Raw genomic sequence first — 16,679 nt, 5'->3', positions numbered from 1 at the left:
ATGTTCTCAAGGTTTAATTATCAACGTCCTAGTCTAAGATTTGAGCGACAGTAAATTCGAAATTGTATTTTTGATAATGGACAGTGAATCCACACATAATCCGCTCTAATACTACTTTTTGCACTTAGAGATTAACCTACCATCCCAGACAGCTTATTGGGTTATTGGTTGCTCTTTTAAAAGCTAAAACGTAAGTTTACAGAAGCAGAGAACTAAAAGCCTAATACGTTATGCAACAATTCCTAACTACCCAATGTGAGGAGAGGTATTGCAGGCACTTCTGCTCTCTCTTGAAACATTTCAAGCCCGTACCCAAAGTTGGAGGGAAACATTAAAACACAAGTTAATATAATGGAAATTGTGAAGATATAGATGAACTCGCTAAGAAAATCGGCAAGGAAGATTAATCCACTCTGATAAAATTTACCACCTAATTGGCAAAACTTGCGACTTTTGAAGCAGTAAGATTTTGATTATTTATGATGTCAGAAAACAAATACTTTAAAGGTGTGACACGTAAGAACTAACCTGTTATCGGCTTTAACAACACCAGAAGGTCCAGTATATTTTACTCGATCCCCTGTTGGTAGATTAAAATGTAAATATAACAATGGAAACTACCATGACAAAGTAAAAACAGATACTCCTCAAAAGATGGTAAATATTGCAGTTATACAAAATTGAATATCGTGTTTGCTATTTCAAGTGTCAAACTTAAATATATTGCGCTGAAGCTCCCAACTGATGTTTTAATGATTATCAATCATATTCCAATTGAGTTATACTATTGGAAAATTTGCGCTTTTAGTCCTTAAAAAATCGACAAATTCAGACTTTTGGTTTTAGAGATTTCTGGTTAAGCACATTAACCCTTCAATCAATGGATATGCGCACTTTTGATCCCTTTAATGTGACACTTTAGAAACGTAACAAATTATCAAGCGCTAAATCATGTACTTTTTGATAGAGTGTGCTAACCATTTTCTTAAAGAAGTGTTGTGTTAAATTTGTATTGTTTCTCCATATTTGAGGATAATATAATTCAGAAATAGTCTAAATTATAAAGGGACCAAAATAACACACCTTAGTTTAGTTTCCAAAAAATGACACATCTTAGTTAATTGACTGTTAAATGTACTCAGCCAAATATTGCAAGGACCAAATTCAGAATTTATCAATAATGGAACGACTAAAAGTGCAATTATCCTGTTAATGGGAAGGGGTCAAATAATATGTATATATCTAGAACCAACATAACTAATAACTGCCACAAACTACTGATCTCTTACTACTACCAGTAACAATGTTTGAGAAGGCAAAAGTGAGAGCGAGGTGATTTTCTTGTGGTGAGGTTAGTTGCATGACTCAATGGGTGACACAGACCTTTTTTCTTAATCTTTCACAAGTAATCAGCTTTTAATGTAGTAACATAGGAAACAGAATTTAAAAAAAAAAAGACAGAGCATAGTAGCAGTAATGAGCACTATCACTAAATGACTGAGGTGTATGCGTGTGTCTGTGTCTGAGAGAGAGAGAGAGAGAGAGAAGAGGAGGTATCGAGCATTCACATTAACCTTTCTTGACAATCAAAAATGGGTCTAAGATGACATAACTATCTCTTGTTAATCAACACTTTGAAGAAAACAAGCCCCGCGAGACATAAAAATTATGTTTTTCCTATTTATACATCTGGTGCATAGATAGTTTTACAGATCTGTTCAAAAGACTGATATACAAAGTATTAAAAATCTTCCTGTTTTATATTTATACTTTTGATGTGAAGAAAGAATACATTGCAGATAGTTAGCCTGATTAATTAATTCAGTACTACCACATATTCACTGTATTTGAGAAACCTTACCTTTTCTTTGGTTAAAGTGGGAGATCTACTGTACTATTCAAATGAGAGGCCTATTGTCATATTAGGGTGGATTGGACTTAACAACCCAATTTAAAACAAAAATTGATAAGATTTGAACCACTTCTCGAACCAAACTGACCAAATCAAGCAATTTATTACCTCTCTAGTGACGAGGTTTTGAATTTTTGTTCTCTTGGCGCACAACTTAGCTCTCCATTCTAATCAATACCATATCTTTCTCCACAAGCAAATCAGATGAGTTGTTATTTTATGTGGTAATCTCAAGCCTTTTACTGTTTTATGTGGTAATCTCAGCTTTTTTCTTTTTATATAAATTGTTGTCTTTTTAAAACCTTTTGAATGAATCGTTTCTTTTATTTTCGTGTATAATTAATAACCAAATAACAGAACAAAAACTGATAACAACCAAACTCGTAAATGTATATTACATCTGGTTTGGTTTGGTTTGGTTTTAATAATTTAAAAACCGATTAAATTGGTTGGGTTTAGGTTTTGACCAACAACGACCCAAACCAACCCATGAATACTTCACTTCTAGACTCAACCGAAGCTGTAGGACCTTAACCCAGACCCAGACTCTTCTTATTTCTTCTGGCCAACATCCCGTTGTTGGCTGCCACCATTCCAATTTCAGATTCATCCTCTTCCAGGCCACTCACTCACCATGAGATGCTCAGCTATCTTTCGAGAGGACAACTTGAACAAAAAAGTACCATCATTCATGGCATAAACACTGGCACCACTATTTGTCTTCCATGTGTTGCCATCTCCTCACATCGTTCAGCTGTGAAACTTCAAATGAAGCTTGCTGCAGTTCTCCGACTATACACCTGTTCAGCAGGTCCTTCCCAGATGTTGCTGTTCCTCTAGAGATCTTTATGACATCTCTTATCTGTATCCGCACCTCCTTCATAGCCTCCGTCATCCATTTTCTTGTAATTTGAAGGCCTCTGTGTATGACTACTTGCTTCCTCGTGATATTTGGCTGTGACTCCTGCTTTTTTCCAGGTTCATAAATGAACTTTTCTATTTCTTGAGCAATGTTCCCCCAGCCCCCTTTGTATGTAGTCTCCAGTGTAATAATTACTGATTTTTTTGGCCCTTGAATGGTGTAATAGAGCTGATGCATCTTCCATTCTCGTTGTATTTAAGAGTACAACTCTTCTCATTAAATTCCTATTGCGCTCGACTCAACCGTACAATGTTTCTGCCTCAGATAGACACTTAGTAGTGTCGAAAGAATTAAAACCAGCATTGTAGTAAGTGCTATTTTCCCCAGCTGAATAAAATCTCCTCATATTGCCGGAAAAAGACCTCCCAGAAAAGGAAATAGCCCAAAAGTAGACTACAGACAGGTTGTCCTTGAAAATCGTGCCTGAGAGCATTCGTTGCATTTTCATTTTATGTTTAGAAATTAGTTTTTAGATGTTTGCTAAAACTCCAATATAATATTGGAAGAACTAAAGGCTTTTTTCGATATCAGAACTGAAGGATTACAGATTCACTTATACTAATCTAGTTGTTAACAAGATTTTGGTTATAATTTTAACATAGTTTATTTTATCCTTGGCAGTCGGCCCACCTTCTCCTAGTGCAGACAGCTCACACCCCTTTTTCTGAGGCCCCAATCCCCAACACGGGGAAATCCTCTTATTTCCCAAGCAACTAATTCCCTTAACATACTAGAGTATGTGACATGTTTACTCTCTGACACGAGTTCCTAGGTAGGACTTTCAGGGTCCTTCAGGGCATTCAGACAACCTTCCCCGGTGGTATTCAATCACCGGAGCAAGTTTCTTCCTTTGTTTTTTTTCCTGTTCATCTTTTAACCTTTTCTCTTATTATGGAGAATCGTATCTATTTTAGATTGGGAGGTAAATCTTATGAAATAACACAGAGAAAGACATCTAGCGGCACTTGGTATGATTGGGTGGAGAGCTCAAAGCTCCACTTGAGAAGAATGATTCTCAGCAGAGCAGCTCTGGGATGGTTTGTCAAGAGGCTGAGGGAGGCTTCAGATGTAAGGGGGGAAACTTTCAAATCTTGGGAGAGGCAGAGATCTGGTTACTTATTTATACTTCTCTTTGAAGTTCAATAAATATGGAAGATTCATATCAATGATAGCAGTTAATGGTACATCCAGAACAGTAATCATTTTGCCAGAGAACAAATTTAATGAAGGGTGGCTGGGGCTCTCGAAAAAGATGGAAGGCTTCATAAATGGACCAAAGAAAGAGAGTTCACTAAATGCCAAGGAAATTATTACACCAAAGTTCGCAGAAGAAGGAAGAAATTACAAAGAAGCTTTTCTCAGAAGTAGATGGACACACAAGGAACAAGAGACACAGCAAGAAGAGGATCCTCCTGAATCTTCTGAAGCTTGCAATCACAATGGGAGTAATGGAATCCTCAACAGATGCCTAGTGGGATGCTTTTCGGAGAGCGATGAGATCCCAACACGGAATGATGTCAGGAGATGGGCACAACAGACGTGGAAAGGGATCCATAACCTCCAGATCTTCGATCTAAACGGAATCCAATTCTTGTTCGAATTTCGGTCCCATCAGATCGCAGAACACATCCTGGGAGGAAGCTGGAAGAGACGGGGCAGAAGCTTGAAGCTTGAATGGTGGTCCCCAACAGTAGGGGCTTATCCGACCCAGGCCAAGTTTGATTGGTTTTGGATAAGAGCCCTCGGACTCCCCCTTCAGCTCTGGTCGGAAAAAGTGATGAAACAAATAGGAGATGAGTGTGGTGGATGGTTAGAAACAGAAGAAGAGACTATGCTCAAGAACCACTTGAGATGGGCTCGCATCAAGGTGAAGGGACGTCTCGAGGAAATCCCACGATTTGTAGAGGAGATCTGGGTAGAGGCTCCGGCGAGATACAGAAAGGTCAATGGTGGCAAGCTCGTTCAACGAGAAGAAAGGGACAAGATATGGAAGGAGGCTCTGAAGATGAAAGAAACAAAGTATGAAAGAGGAAAAAGAAGCGTTGGGGAATATCCGTTGGATATTGAGGAGAGACAGGCGGAAGACAAGTGGGGTAGAGCCAAGAGTGTGGCACGTGAGAGTGGGTCCACAAGAGTGGGGTCAAAAGAGACACCTGGAATGAATGGACTCAAAATTTTGCTGCCCAAAGACTTATACAAGTCAGTGGAATTAGATGGACAAAATATTGGGCCTTGTTTTAAGCCCAATCTTTCACAGGCCACAAAAATAAAAACTGTTGAGCCTTTCACAAAGTACATCCATAGTCAACAAAAAAACACAATCGATAATCAAGATTTCTTCATCTTTGCTGATGAACTTGAAGCAATCAGAATCACGGAGGAGAATCAGAGAGAGAGGAGCCTGATACAGTACATGGAGAGCCAAAATCCACAAGGGGAGAAGGAAATAATTGGGAGCAGCTGCTCAGAAATTCAACTTTGGGAGGGGCAAGATAACCATGAGGAAAACCCTAAGCAGATGTTGAATTTTAATGACATAGAAGCATTACAAGTGGATGAGCCAATCAGCGAGGAGGCAGCGAAGGAGAAAGCAACATTGTGGATACACTCGAATGTGATCAAATTAGGGGGAAAGTTTGGGGCAGCTTTTGAGGGGTGTGAGGAGATGGCTTATGAACTTCTTCTCAAAATTGACCAAAGGAGAGCGATGGTACACAAACAAAAGGGGGAAGGGAAACAGGAAATTCACAAAGCAGTAGTCCCTAAGGAAGTCAGAAATCTGGCTTTCGACATGAAATTCAAAGAAGGAGAGCCAAGGTTAGGAGGGAGAATATCACAAGAAGTTTCTCATGAAGACTAAAATATTATCGTGGAATGTAAGGGGGTTAAACGGGGAGAGCAAAAGAAGAATTGTGAGAAATTTGTTCCTTCAATGGGGGGCCGACATTCACGTGTTGGTTGAAACTAAGCTAACTGGGAACGAATCAAACTTCTATCAACATATCTGGAACAATAGATGGCTGGGAGAAGTTCACATAGAGTCTATTGGGAGGAGTGGCGGGATAGTGGTGCTTTAGGACAAAAGATTATGGAAGGGGGAACTGGTAGATAGTGGGAACCAGATGCTCACTTGCAGGTTTGAGGGCTTAGAACAAGATATGACCTGGTATCTAAGTGCCATCTATGCAGATTGCAAGAGGGTAGAAAGAAGAGAACTGTGGTGGGAGCTAGCAGCTATTAGAAGTCTTTGTGATGGACCATGGGTATTATGTGGTGACTTCAACATCACAAGATACCCAGAGGAGAGAACAAATTGCCAAAGAATCAGTGGTTCCATGGCTGAATTTTCAGATTGGATTAATGATATGGAGCTTGTTAACCCTCCTTTATTTGGAGGGTCATACACTTGGAGAAGAAGCGATAATCATGAGAGTGCCTCCAGAATCGATAGGTTCCTGTACTCATCTCAATGGGAGGAAAAATTTTTGCACATCAAACAATCACTTCTGCCAAAAATGGGGTCAGATCACAATCCCATTATGTTAACATGTGGATATATGGATTTCAAGAAATCATATTTTAAATTCCAACAATGGTCGATGGGGGTGGAGGGTTTTAAAGAGAAACTAAAGGAATGGTGGGTTTCTTTCAATGCATCTGGCAGTCCGACTTATATCCTGACATCTAAATTGAAACTCTTAAAAGGGAAATTGAAAGAGTGGGAAAGGAACACCAGAACAACTGGAGACAAAGGAGGGAGAACATCTTGAACCAAATATCTGGATTAGAAACGATCATGGAACAGAGAGCGTTAACAGATGATGAATTACTGCATAAGACTCAACTCGAAATGGAGTTTGAGGAGGTAGTCAAGAACGAGGAGATAGCATGGAGACAGAGGTCTAGAGTCCAATGGTTGAAGAATGGAGAAAAGAACACAAAGTACTTTCACAGAATGGCCACAACACATAAGAGGTTCAATACCATTGACAAAATTGAGGAGGAGGGAAGTATTATTACTGATCCAGATGCTATCAAAACTTTAGTTCAAGAGTACTATTAGAACCTATATAAAGAGACAGAGACATGGAGACCTGATCTCAACTTACAAGATTTCACAAGCATAAACCTGGAGGAACAAATTTGGGTACAGAGACAATTTGAGGAGGAAGAAGTCTTGCGGGGTATTAGGCTCTGTGCTAGTGACAAGGCACCAGGGCCTGATGGGTTTCCAATGAGCTTCTACAAAGAATTTTGGCCTGTTATGAAAGAAGACATCATGAAAACTATGCATCATTTCCATGAGTTTCAAGTTTTTGAGAAAAGTATCAATGCCACTTTTGTGGCACTTATCCAAAAGACCAATAAGCCTAATCAGTGGGCTATACAAGATTATAGCTAAGGTATTAGCTCAAAGGCTCAAATAGGTGGTGAACAAGTTGGTGAACAAACACCAAATGGCAATTTATCAAAGGTAGACAGATCATGGATGCTGCCCTAATAGCCAATGAATGTGTGGAAACCAAGATGAGAGGAGAGGTTGCAGGCATAATATGCAAGCTTAATCTCGAAAAGGCATATAATCATGTGAATTGGGGGTTTCTTCTTAGCATCTTAAGGCAAATGGGATTTGGAGATAAATGGTTAAAATGGATAAGTTTTTGTATTAAAACTGTCAGGTTCTCCATTCTGATCAATGGAGAACCTATGGGTTTTTTTCCTTCTGAAAGGGGCTTAAGGCAGGGAGATCCCCTCTCACCATTCTTATTTATTCTAGTCATGGAAGGACTTAACAGCATGATGCGGGTGGCTACTCATAACGGATGGATAAGGGGATTTGAAGTCAGCAACAGAGCAGGGGAGAATATGAAGATTTGCCAATTACTCTATGCTGATGACACTGTGATATTCTGTGAGGCAAAAGAAGAGCAGATCAGAATTATCAGAGTAATTTTGTTGATTTTGGAAGCTGTTTCTGGCCTCAAAGTCAATTGGAGAAAGAGTAGTCTATCCCCTATTAAAGAAAGTAGCACAGATGCAAAGACTTGCCAACATTTTAGAGTGCAGGATTGACAAATGCAAAGACTTGCCAACATTTTAGAGTGCAGGATTGACAAACTCCCAACAACCTACTTGGGAATGCCTTTGGGTAGCAAACACAAAGAATTGAGGATATGGGATGATATAATTCAAAGGACTGAAAAGAAATTAGCCATATGGAAGTCGCAGTATTTGTCACTTGGGGGCAGACATACTCTAATAAATGCAGTTGTGGACTCACTTCCCACTTATGTCATGTCTTTATTTCCTTTACCTGCAAAGGTAAGGAAGAAACTAGACAAGCTCAGAAGAGAATTTTTGTGGTTTGGAAACAAGGAAGGGAAAGGGTACTACTTGGTAAACTGGAAAACAATACAATTACCTTAACTCACAGGTGGTCTTGGAATTAAGAATTTGAGAACCCACAATGAGTGTCTCTTGATGAAATGGTTGTGGAGATAAGAGGAGGAGGACCAGGCTCTCTGGAAAATAGTCATACAACATAAATATGGTCAAGACTCCCAATGGTGTACAAAAGAAGTTACTAGTCCCTATGGAGTCTCAACTTGGAGATCAATAAGGTCCCTCTAGACTAAACTTGCAGGAAAAATCAAACTGAAAATAGGAAATGGAGCTAAAATCTTATTTTGGAAGGATGTTTGGGTTGGTCAGGAGACCTTAATGCACACTTTTCCTGACTTGTTTTGTCTTTGCAGCAATACTGAAGTCACTTTGGAAGAAAGTTGGTCAAATGGTTAGAATATAACTTTTAGGAGAAATCTAAATGATTGGGAAATAGATCGGGTGGCACAACTGTTACAGTCACTCAATGAATTTAAAGGTTTTGAGGCAAGGATGGACACAATCGCATGGAAACATTCAAAGGATGGAAGCTTCGCAGTCAACAGGCTCTACAAAAAGGAACTTGGAACTTATCAAGCTCTCACATTGGCTAGATGGAAACAAATATGGACAAGTCAAGCACCAAGCAAGGTCAAATGTTTTGTATGGTTAGTGGCTAAGAGGGCATGCCTGACACAAGAGGTACTACAGAGGAAAGGTTGGCAACTAGATCCCAGGTGTTTTCTTTGCAATGAGACAAGTGAGACCAACAACCATTTATTTCTACATTGTAGAGTCACAACTCAACTTTGGAATCTGTTTTTGAGACTCACAGACAATAGTTGGACAATGCCAGAACACACTGCTGACTTGTTGAGCTGCTGGATTAGAAGAGGTGGAAGCAAAAATCAAAAAAAGTGGTGGAGGCTGATTCCAGCTTGCATATGGTGGTCAATATGGAAGGAAAGGAACGGAAGATGCTTTAAGAACAAATCTAATTCCATCCACAGAGTAAAGGAGAAATGTATCATATGTTTATATTTTTGGTGTAAAGAGGAAGGTATAGAAGAGATAGAACAACTAGTAGATATGCTAGGTTCCTTGTAATTAGATCTACTACTCTCTGTGATCCCTTTTTGGAGGTCTCCAGGATATCCTTAATGCTGAGGAATACAACATTACCAATTTCAAAAAAAAAAAAAATACTAGAGTATGTGACACTTGAAAAACCTTATTCATTCTTGACTGTAAACCAAATGTATCAAAGGAAATATTGGTCAGAATTACCATCATGGGGGATAATTAAGGTGAGAAATAATACCAAGAGCGCCAATCAACTCCATAAGCGGCGAACTAAAATGCAATCCTCTCCCCCCCCCAAGTCCAGCATAAGAGTTTCAACTACCACAAGTTAACATATGTTGATACTCTTTTTCTACTACTGTTCTCCAAAAAATTCCTCAATAAATATTGTACATGCTACATTTACCTTTTATAGCCCCCCCCCCTCCCCCCCCCTCCTTAATATTTTTTCAACCAACGCATGAAGTTTCAATTTGTGACCGAAGGAGCATAATAACCACTTCTTTTTTCTTTGACATAATTGGGAGTACGACAAAACACTATCATTTGTTAAACACCTTCACATATTAATTGGTGATTTGGCTTGGGCAACATCTATGCCTACCAATTCAGCTCTTTCACGTACAACACATTTACCCAGCTAAGGTTTCCAACGACAACAAACCTCAACTCATACAGGTCCAAATAAGCTGGTTAAACAACAAACAAAATGCCCTCAAAGCTTTAATCTAGTGTAAAAGCTCAACCTGTGATTTGTAGGTTAGGTGCATGCCACTGGTTTAAATCCTAGTACACACAAAAGGATGGTATTTGTGAGAAATATAAGAGAAAAATACTATTGAATTGTTGTAACTTCACTATTACATTGAGGCCCTATTTATAGACACTACATTTCAATCCTTTTCCTAATAGGACACTACATTACAATCCCTTTCCAAGTAGGATTCTATATGCTATTCCTATTTCTACTCATATTCTAACACTTCCCCTCAAGCTGGTGCATAGAAGGCATATGTACCAAGATTGTGATGGATGTAATTAATACAAGTATCAGTGAGGGACTTGGTGAAGATATTTGCACGAAAACTGATAAGGACTGTTCTAGACGTCTCGGAGACCTCAACTGAAGAGGTGATCCGAAAAGTAGTAAACATCGTCGGAAAGTCGATCTACCGCTGGAAAATTGTCGAAAACTAGTCGAAATTTATGGGTCATCTCGAAATCAAGAGATGAGTAGATCTTGAACAAGATAATCACCGAAAAACTAGTCGGAACATGCTTACGCACCGGATTATTAGATTTGATGGCTGAAAAGTGGTCACCATCTGAGAAAAATGGGTTGGGTCGGAATGATGGTACGACTCTACTAAGAAAAAGAATTATATAGGTGGATCGGAATGATGGCACGGCCCTACTGAGGAATAGAAATTATATGGGTAGGGTCGGAATGATCGCACGACCTATTGAAATATAGAAATTATATGGGTAGGGTCTGAATGACGGCACGACCCTATAGAAAAAGAGAAATTCTATGGATAGGGTCGAAATAACTGCATAACCGTACTGAAAAAAAAAAGTATATGGGTAGGGTTGGAATGATGACACAACCCTACTGAAAAGAGAAATTATATGGGTAGGGTCAGAATGACGACACGACCCTACTGAAAACGAGAAGTTATATGGTAGGATCGGAATAATGGCACGACCCTACGCAAATCAGATCTGAGGAGTCACTGTAAAGACGCATAGAACTACACAAATCAGATCTAAGGAGTCACCGGAGAGACGCACGGTTCTATGCAACTCAGATATGAGAAAGTACTCCGAAAAGATGCATGGTACTATGCAAATTAAATATGAGTAGTCCGAAGAGATGCACGGTGCTATGCAAATCTAATATGAGAAAGTAGTCACCAAAAAGATGTATGGTGCTACACAAATTAGATATGACAAAGTAAGGGAAAGAAGTATGGTGGCCTAACTTTTGCTAACATGATCATTGGCCGGACGGGCGGCATATATGGATTTATGGGTTATAACTGCCCGCTGGAAACGGAAGCTCTTTGATTCTCTACCAAGATTGTAGAGGCTCTGATCAGTGGCGGAGCCAGGAATTTGATGAAGGGCATGCACATTTTATTCTCAACTATGTTAAGAGTGTGCAAAATTGAATATACACTCATGATGATTAATATTTAACCTCTATTCACCACATAATTTTCCAACGAAGGGCGTGCATCTGACCATCCTTCCCTAGAGGTGGCTCCGTCCATGGCTCTGATACCATGTGAGAAATATAAGAGAAACATATTATTGCATTGTTGTAACTACAGTACTACATGGAGGCCCTATTTATAACATTACATTCCAATTCTTTTCCTAATAGAACACTACATTACAATCCCTTTCCAAAGAAGGTTCTATATGTTATTCATATTCCTACTCATATTCTAACAATATTTAAGTGGACAAGGATAAGGGGCGAACCCATAATCCACTGAGTTTTGAACCGTGTGCCACTGGCCCTTAATCTTCAATTACAAAAGCAAACAAACAAATTCTAAAAGTTGTTGACAAATGGCTCAATTAAGACATGCCTAAGCACCAAATAGAAGCCCAAAAAGAGAAACAAAAAAAGAAGTTATAAGACAGGTTGTTATAATGGGCAACAAGGTGAATGGTTGGAAGATGAACTTACTAAGTTGTTCTTAGAAAACAGACAAGAGAAGATAATTGAAAGTTTTTTTGCACCTAACGGTGTGGCCTGGTGCTCAATGAAGTGGGTGAAAATATTACAAATCCCAACAGAAACAAAACTGCTAGGTAATTTTCTTTCCATTTATCTAAGAAGTGGTAGGCAGAGTTACACAGTCTATGTACTACTAATGCTAAGAGATACGTGGCGAAATAGTCTAGGCCCACGCAAGCTGACTTGACACCTCATTGTGAAAGACTTTTTTATGCCACAGGTACGTATGTGTGTGTATATACAACAACAACAAGCCCAGTGTATTCCCACACAGTGGGGTCTGGAGAGGGTAAAATGTACGCAATCCATACCGCTACCCCCGAAGAAGTAGAGAGGTTGTTTCCGACAGACCCCGGCTCAAGATAAAAAATAGTAAACAAAAGTTGTAATGAAACGTAAAGCAGGATGGGTGGCTTAACAGAAGTAAAGAATCAGAAATAGTAAAATAGAACTCAGAGTAATACAGGATAGGGGAACTAAGAGCCATAAGCAATAAGAAATAAGAAAAACGAAATCTGGAATAGGGTACCCGCCTAGTAGTAACCTACACTCACAGACCAAAGTCACCCACGACACCCAGTCTCTCCTGACTAACGGCTCCTACCTATCGACACAGTACGAATACTACCCCGACTAAACAGGGACTCTCCTAATTACTTGCTACAACCCATGTACTCACTCTAGCCTTCTACCCTTATCCGTGACCTCCACACCTTCCTATCTAGGGTCATGTCCTCGGTAAGCTGCTCCATGTCATGTCTAATCACTCTCCTCCAGTATTTCTTCGGCCTCCCTCTACTCCTCCTGAAGCCATCCAAGGCTAGTCTCTCACACCTGCAAACTGGGGCATCCGCGCCCCTCCTCATCACATGCCCAAACCATCTCAACTTTTCTTCCCGCATCTTGTCCTCCACCGAAGCCACTCCCACCTTCTCCCGAACAATCTCATTCCTAACTCTATCCCCTCTTGTAAGCCCACACATCCAGCGCAACATTCTCATTTCCGCCAGTTTTGTGTGTGTGTGTGTGTATATATCTTTGATCACTATCTTCTAAAATCTACCATGTGAAAACTTGGCCAGACATGAACCATTCTAGATCCACTTGACCTATTCTCATAGGCATTAAGTATCATAATTAAAATACTATCAGAAATGGCAATGAAATTTTAGCAAACAAAGCTTAATGTGAGGTCAAAGAGAACTGAAATATTATAAGGGGCCGGTTTCATGAAAGCAATAAACCAAACATGTTAGCACAGCCTATAATGGATTCTTCTGTCACCTCATACCTTTTTTGAAGGGCCGTTGAGCTTTCTCTGATTGATCAACAGCCTCCGAGGTTGATTCTGAGGAGCTTTCAAGTTCTCCAGATACGCTCTGCAACCCATGCAATGTTTAAAATCAAAACCATGAGAAATCCATATAACGCCTACATTCATGGATCTCTAATTACTAACATATTGAATAAATCGGTAACAGTCTAGAAATATGGATGTAATCTCAAAAATCAGAGCATATTACATAAATAAATCATGGAGGTGTGCTCTCAAAAAAAGATACAAGATATAAGATATTCATTGAAAACAGAGAAATGGAAATATTGAAATTTAAATCCAATTCTCTAATCTACTCCGAACTCCCACCTATTGGTGACTCTTACGAAGAGTAGTAGTCAAGGAAATATATACTATTCCTTTTTCATCGGTCATCTTATTTATTAATTTTGGCCTAATATTCCTACTCCTCAACCAACTGAATTACTAAGTTCTCATACTTCATATGTTTGTGCCCAACCGCCCATTACACAATTTACAGCCAAAAGGTACCAGATTTCAAATTGTTTTCAGCTAATGCATGTTAAACAGAGATTTTTTTCTTTTTAACAAAGATGTTGACTGCATTATGTTCACCCATTTCCGAAATTCTGTTTCTTCTTCTTGCTAGATATAATTTTGGAATCTTTTAGATTTACCTTCTCAAAGTCCTCAAGGCTGAATGGAATAAGTTTTTCCAAGGCTTCTACTGATGCTTCAACATCAACGTCTTCCTCACTAGCTTCCGACTTTGTCTCAGCACTTGTCCATTCTTCCGCGTTACTTGCATCATTTGCATCTTCTATTTCAGAATCCGACGTACACTCTTCACCTGATTCTACATCTGATTCGCTTTCAGATGAGCAATCTTCACCAAAGTCCTGTGCATAAGTAACTTTAGGAATATATGGAATAAAAGCATATAGATGTTACGTAGAACTAGCTTAGTCAAAAGGATACAACATCAAAACAAATATATAAATAGCTTACATATGGAGCTAGAATGCTGCTATCAAGCACCAGTAATCGTACTTTTAAATCTCGAGCAAGGGTTCGAACTAATCTTTCTCGATAAAGCTCGGTACCTGCAACGTCATCAAGAATTCAGTGTTTTTTCTTAACAAGCAATAATAAAAAGATTCATTGTCTTACAGACGTGCATCTCATACCAGTCTAGAAAACTCTACCTGGTATACTCTGAAGCATTATTCTCCCACTTGAAGAACTCAAGCGGCCACCGTAAGCCACAGTAACCTTCTTATGCTTTAAATGGGAAGCAACACACTCCATTAAAACATTTTTTGTATGTTCACTGCAAGGTTGTTGACACAAATTAATCTAAATAGCAACTTGGCAGCAACAGAAAATAGATCAGAAAGTCAGGAACTCACTGGATATAATAAGGAAATGCATCCCATGATAGAGCTATTTTCTCCCATGGAACAACCCTCCGTAAGAATTCATTTTTAAATCTTTCCCGTCTACTCAAGAAAGGTGATTCTTTCTTCTTACTCTCTATAGACAGCTTTTCATTCCGGAGCCACTCCTTCTGCTCTTGCTCACCAAGCTGAGTATGTGCATCACAATGTCTCACATCTTGACCACTTTTTTCCTTCCGAACTGTTGCCTTATCAGATGTCGTACTATCTCTCGTGTGTACATGTTTATCTTCACTTGCATCCCTACCATCACCTTTAGAGCTAAAATACCTTAAATGTTTCCACCTCCAACTTGCAGGTGAACTCCTCAACAACCTTATATTCCCCCGTTGAGAAGCAGTCTGTATCGACTTGGATTTATCTAACAAAGCTCTTCCTACAACACTGCCTAGAGAATTGCAGTCCAAAGGTATCTGTGTAGCGCTTGAAGATTTTGTAGGGGAATAAGTTCTGTAGCCAGAACTAAAACGCTGAAATACAAGATTCCATCTTTGGTTATTGCTTCTTATTCTCCTCACATACATTGCAACTTATTGAAGGTACAATAATACCTAATATCAAGCAAAGTTTACAGGTTATTATCTGAAAGCAAAATGCAAACATGCTATGTTTGCCCACAAAAAAAAATAGCTTCATTTTCTTCTTCTTTTCTGAACCTTACTAAATTTTTAATGATACGAAATAAACAATTAAAGTGATCAAATTCCTAATAGATGGAGAACAGAGGACCTGCAAGAAAAAGAATGGCACATACTCACAAGAAGAATGATTCACAAAAACACAATATAATATGGAGACAGAAGCATTATCAGTATCTAATTTGTTGAGGAAATGGGGGATCCAATATAAAGAACAAAATCTATTAGAATCAATTAAAAAGATGAAAAAATTCAATCTTTTCATTTAGTGCATACTGTTGTAAGATAATAAAAATGCAAAATAAAGCCACTGAAACAAAGAACAGACCTCGTTGTTTTTGTTTTTGTTTTTGTTCTTGTTCTTGTTTTTGTTATTGTTTTTTATACCGTTGATAATAAAATGTAAAGTCAGAAAGCAGTGGCCATACGGGCTATAAAGAGAAGTACAAAATTGAAGGTGAGGTAAGAGAAATTAGGGATGAGGCTTGAAAAGGGGAAGGGGATAGAAGGAGAGAGATTGCCGTTTGAGTTTATGCTTTAAAAGAGGTAACCTAGGAGGAGGGTGAGAAGTGCGATGTCCTGTATTTTGCTTTTTTGAGAAACAATCATCGAACGCTTAACGATGGCCCAATAAGTTTTAGGAGCAACTAACAAACTTCATGCACCAAACTAATCTCAAAGGGTTAGGTGCCCGTTTGGATAAGCTGGAAAAAAAATGGTTGAAAAAAATTCTTTAAAAGTATTTTTGAAAGTGCTAAACTTATTTTAAAAAAATAGTTAAGTGTTTGGATAAAAGTGCTGAAACTGAAAAAAAATTATTGATGTGTTTGGTAAATAATGTTTTTAAGCACTTTTTTTTTGTTAAAATGACTTAAATACCCTGATAGTTGTTAATAATATATAGAGCTAATTATTATTAATTTTTATCGCTAAAATGATTAAAATTAAAATCAATATATATATATATATCAAAAAGAAAAAATTTCATGAATGACTATAAATTTGTGCGCTAAAAAAATATTTTTTTAAAGAGTTTAAATGTTGAATATTTGTGTTTGAAAAAGATAGTTTTATATTAAAAGCCCGTTGCACCTTGTTTTTCTGGCCTATCTTCTTTCTATAAGCAAGCTCCCTCCGGTAGTCCCTGGACGGCTCTCGGTTCGTCGAGCATGTTGGGGGATTAAGTCGTAACAAGGTAACCGTACTGGAAGGTGCGGCTGGATCACCTCTTTTTCAGGG

General features: G+C 38.6%; 1 protein-coding gene across 4 annotated transcripts in view; it reads right to left on the bottom strand.

The window, feature by feature from the left end:
* LOC107857570 overlaps window positions 1–16,076 on the bottom strand; it is a 48,177-nt gene extending 32,101 nt beyond the window's left edge. Inside the window, exons 1-7 of one of the 4 annotated variants that reach the window (XM_016702372.2) lie at window positions 15,992–16,076; window positions 14,755–15,353; window positions 14,551–14,675; window positions 14,354–14,448; window positions 14,023–14,244; window positions 13,340–13,427; window positions 529–580 (exon numbers count right to left, since the gene is read on the bottom strand). In XM_016702372.2, coding sequence (XP_016557858.2) covers window positions 529–580; window positions 13,340–13,427; window positions 14,023–14,244; window positions 14,354–14,448; window positions 14,551–14,675; window positions 14,755–15,326 — 1,154 coding nt within the window. In that variant the 5' untranslated portion in view covers window positions 15,327–15,353; window positions 15,992–16,076. Of the gene's footprint in view, window positions 1–528; window positions 581–13,339; window positions 13,428–14,022; window positions 14,245–14,353; window positions 14,449–14,550; window positions 14,676–14,754; window positions 15,354–15,766 lie in introns of all 4 variants that reach the window. The other 3 variants (XM_047406479.1, XM_047406478.1, XM_016702374.2) reach the window with 3 other exon arrangements.
* Window positions 16,077–16,679: the final 603 nt, after the last annotated feature.

Source organism: Capsicum annuum, chromosome 2, assembly GCF_002878395.1.
Source record: "Capsicum annuum cultivar UCD-10X-F1 chromosome 2, UCD10Xv1.1, whole genome shotgun sequence".
Lineage (NCBI taxonomy): Eukaryota > Viridiplantae > Streptophyta > Magnoliopsida > Solanales > Solanaceae > Capsicum > Capsicum annuum.
The sequence above is the reverse complement of the archived record's forward strand: the minus strand, read 5'-3'. Positions and strand labels throughout refer to the sequence as shown.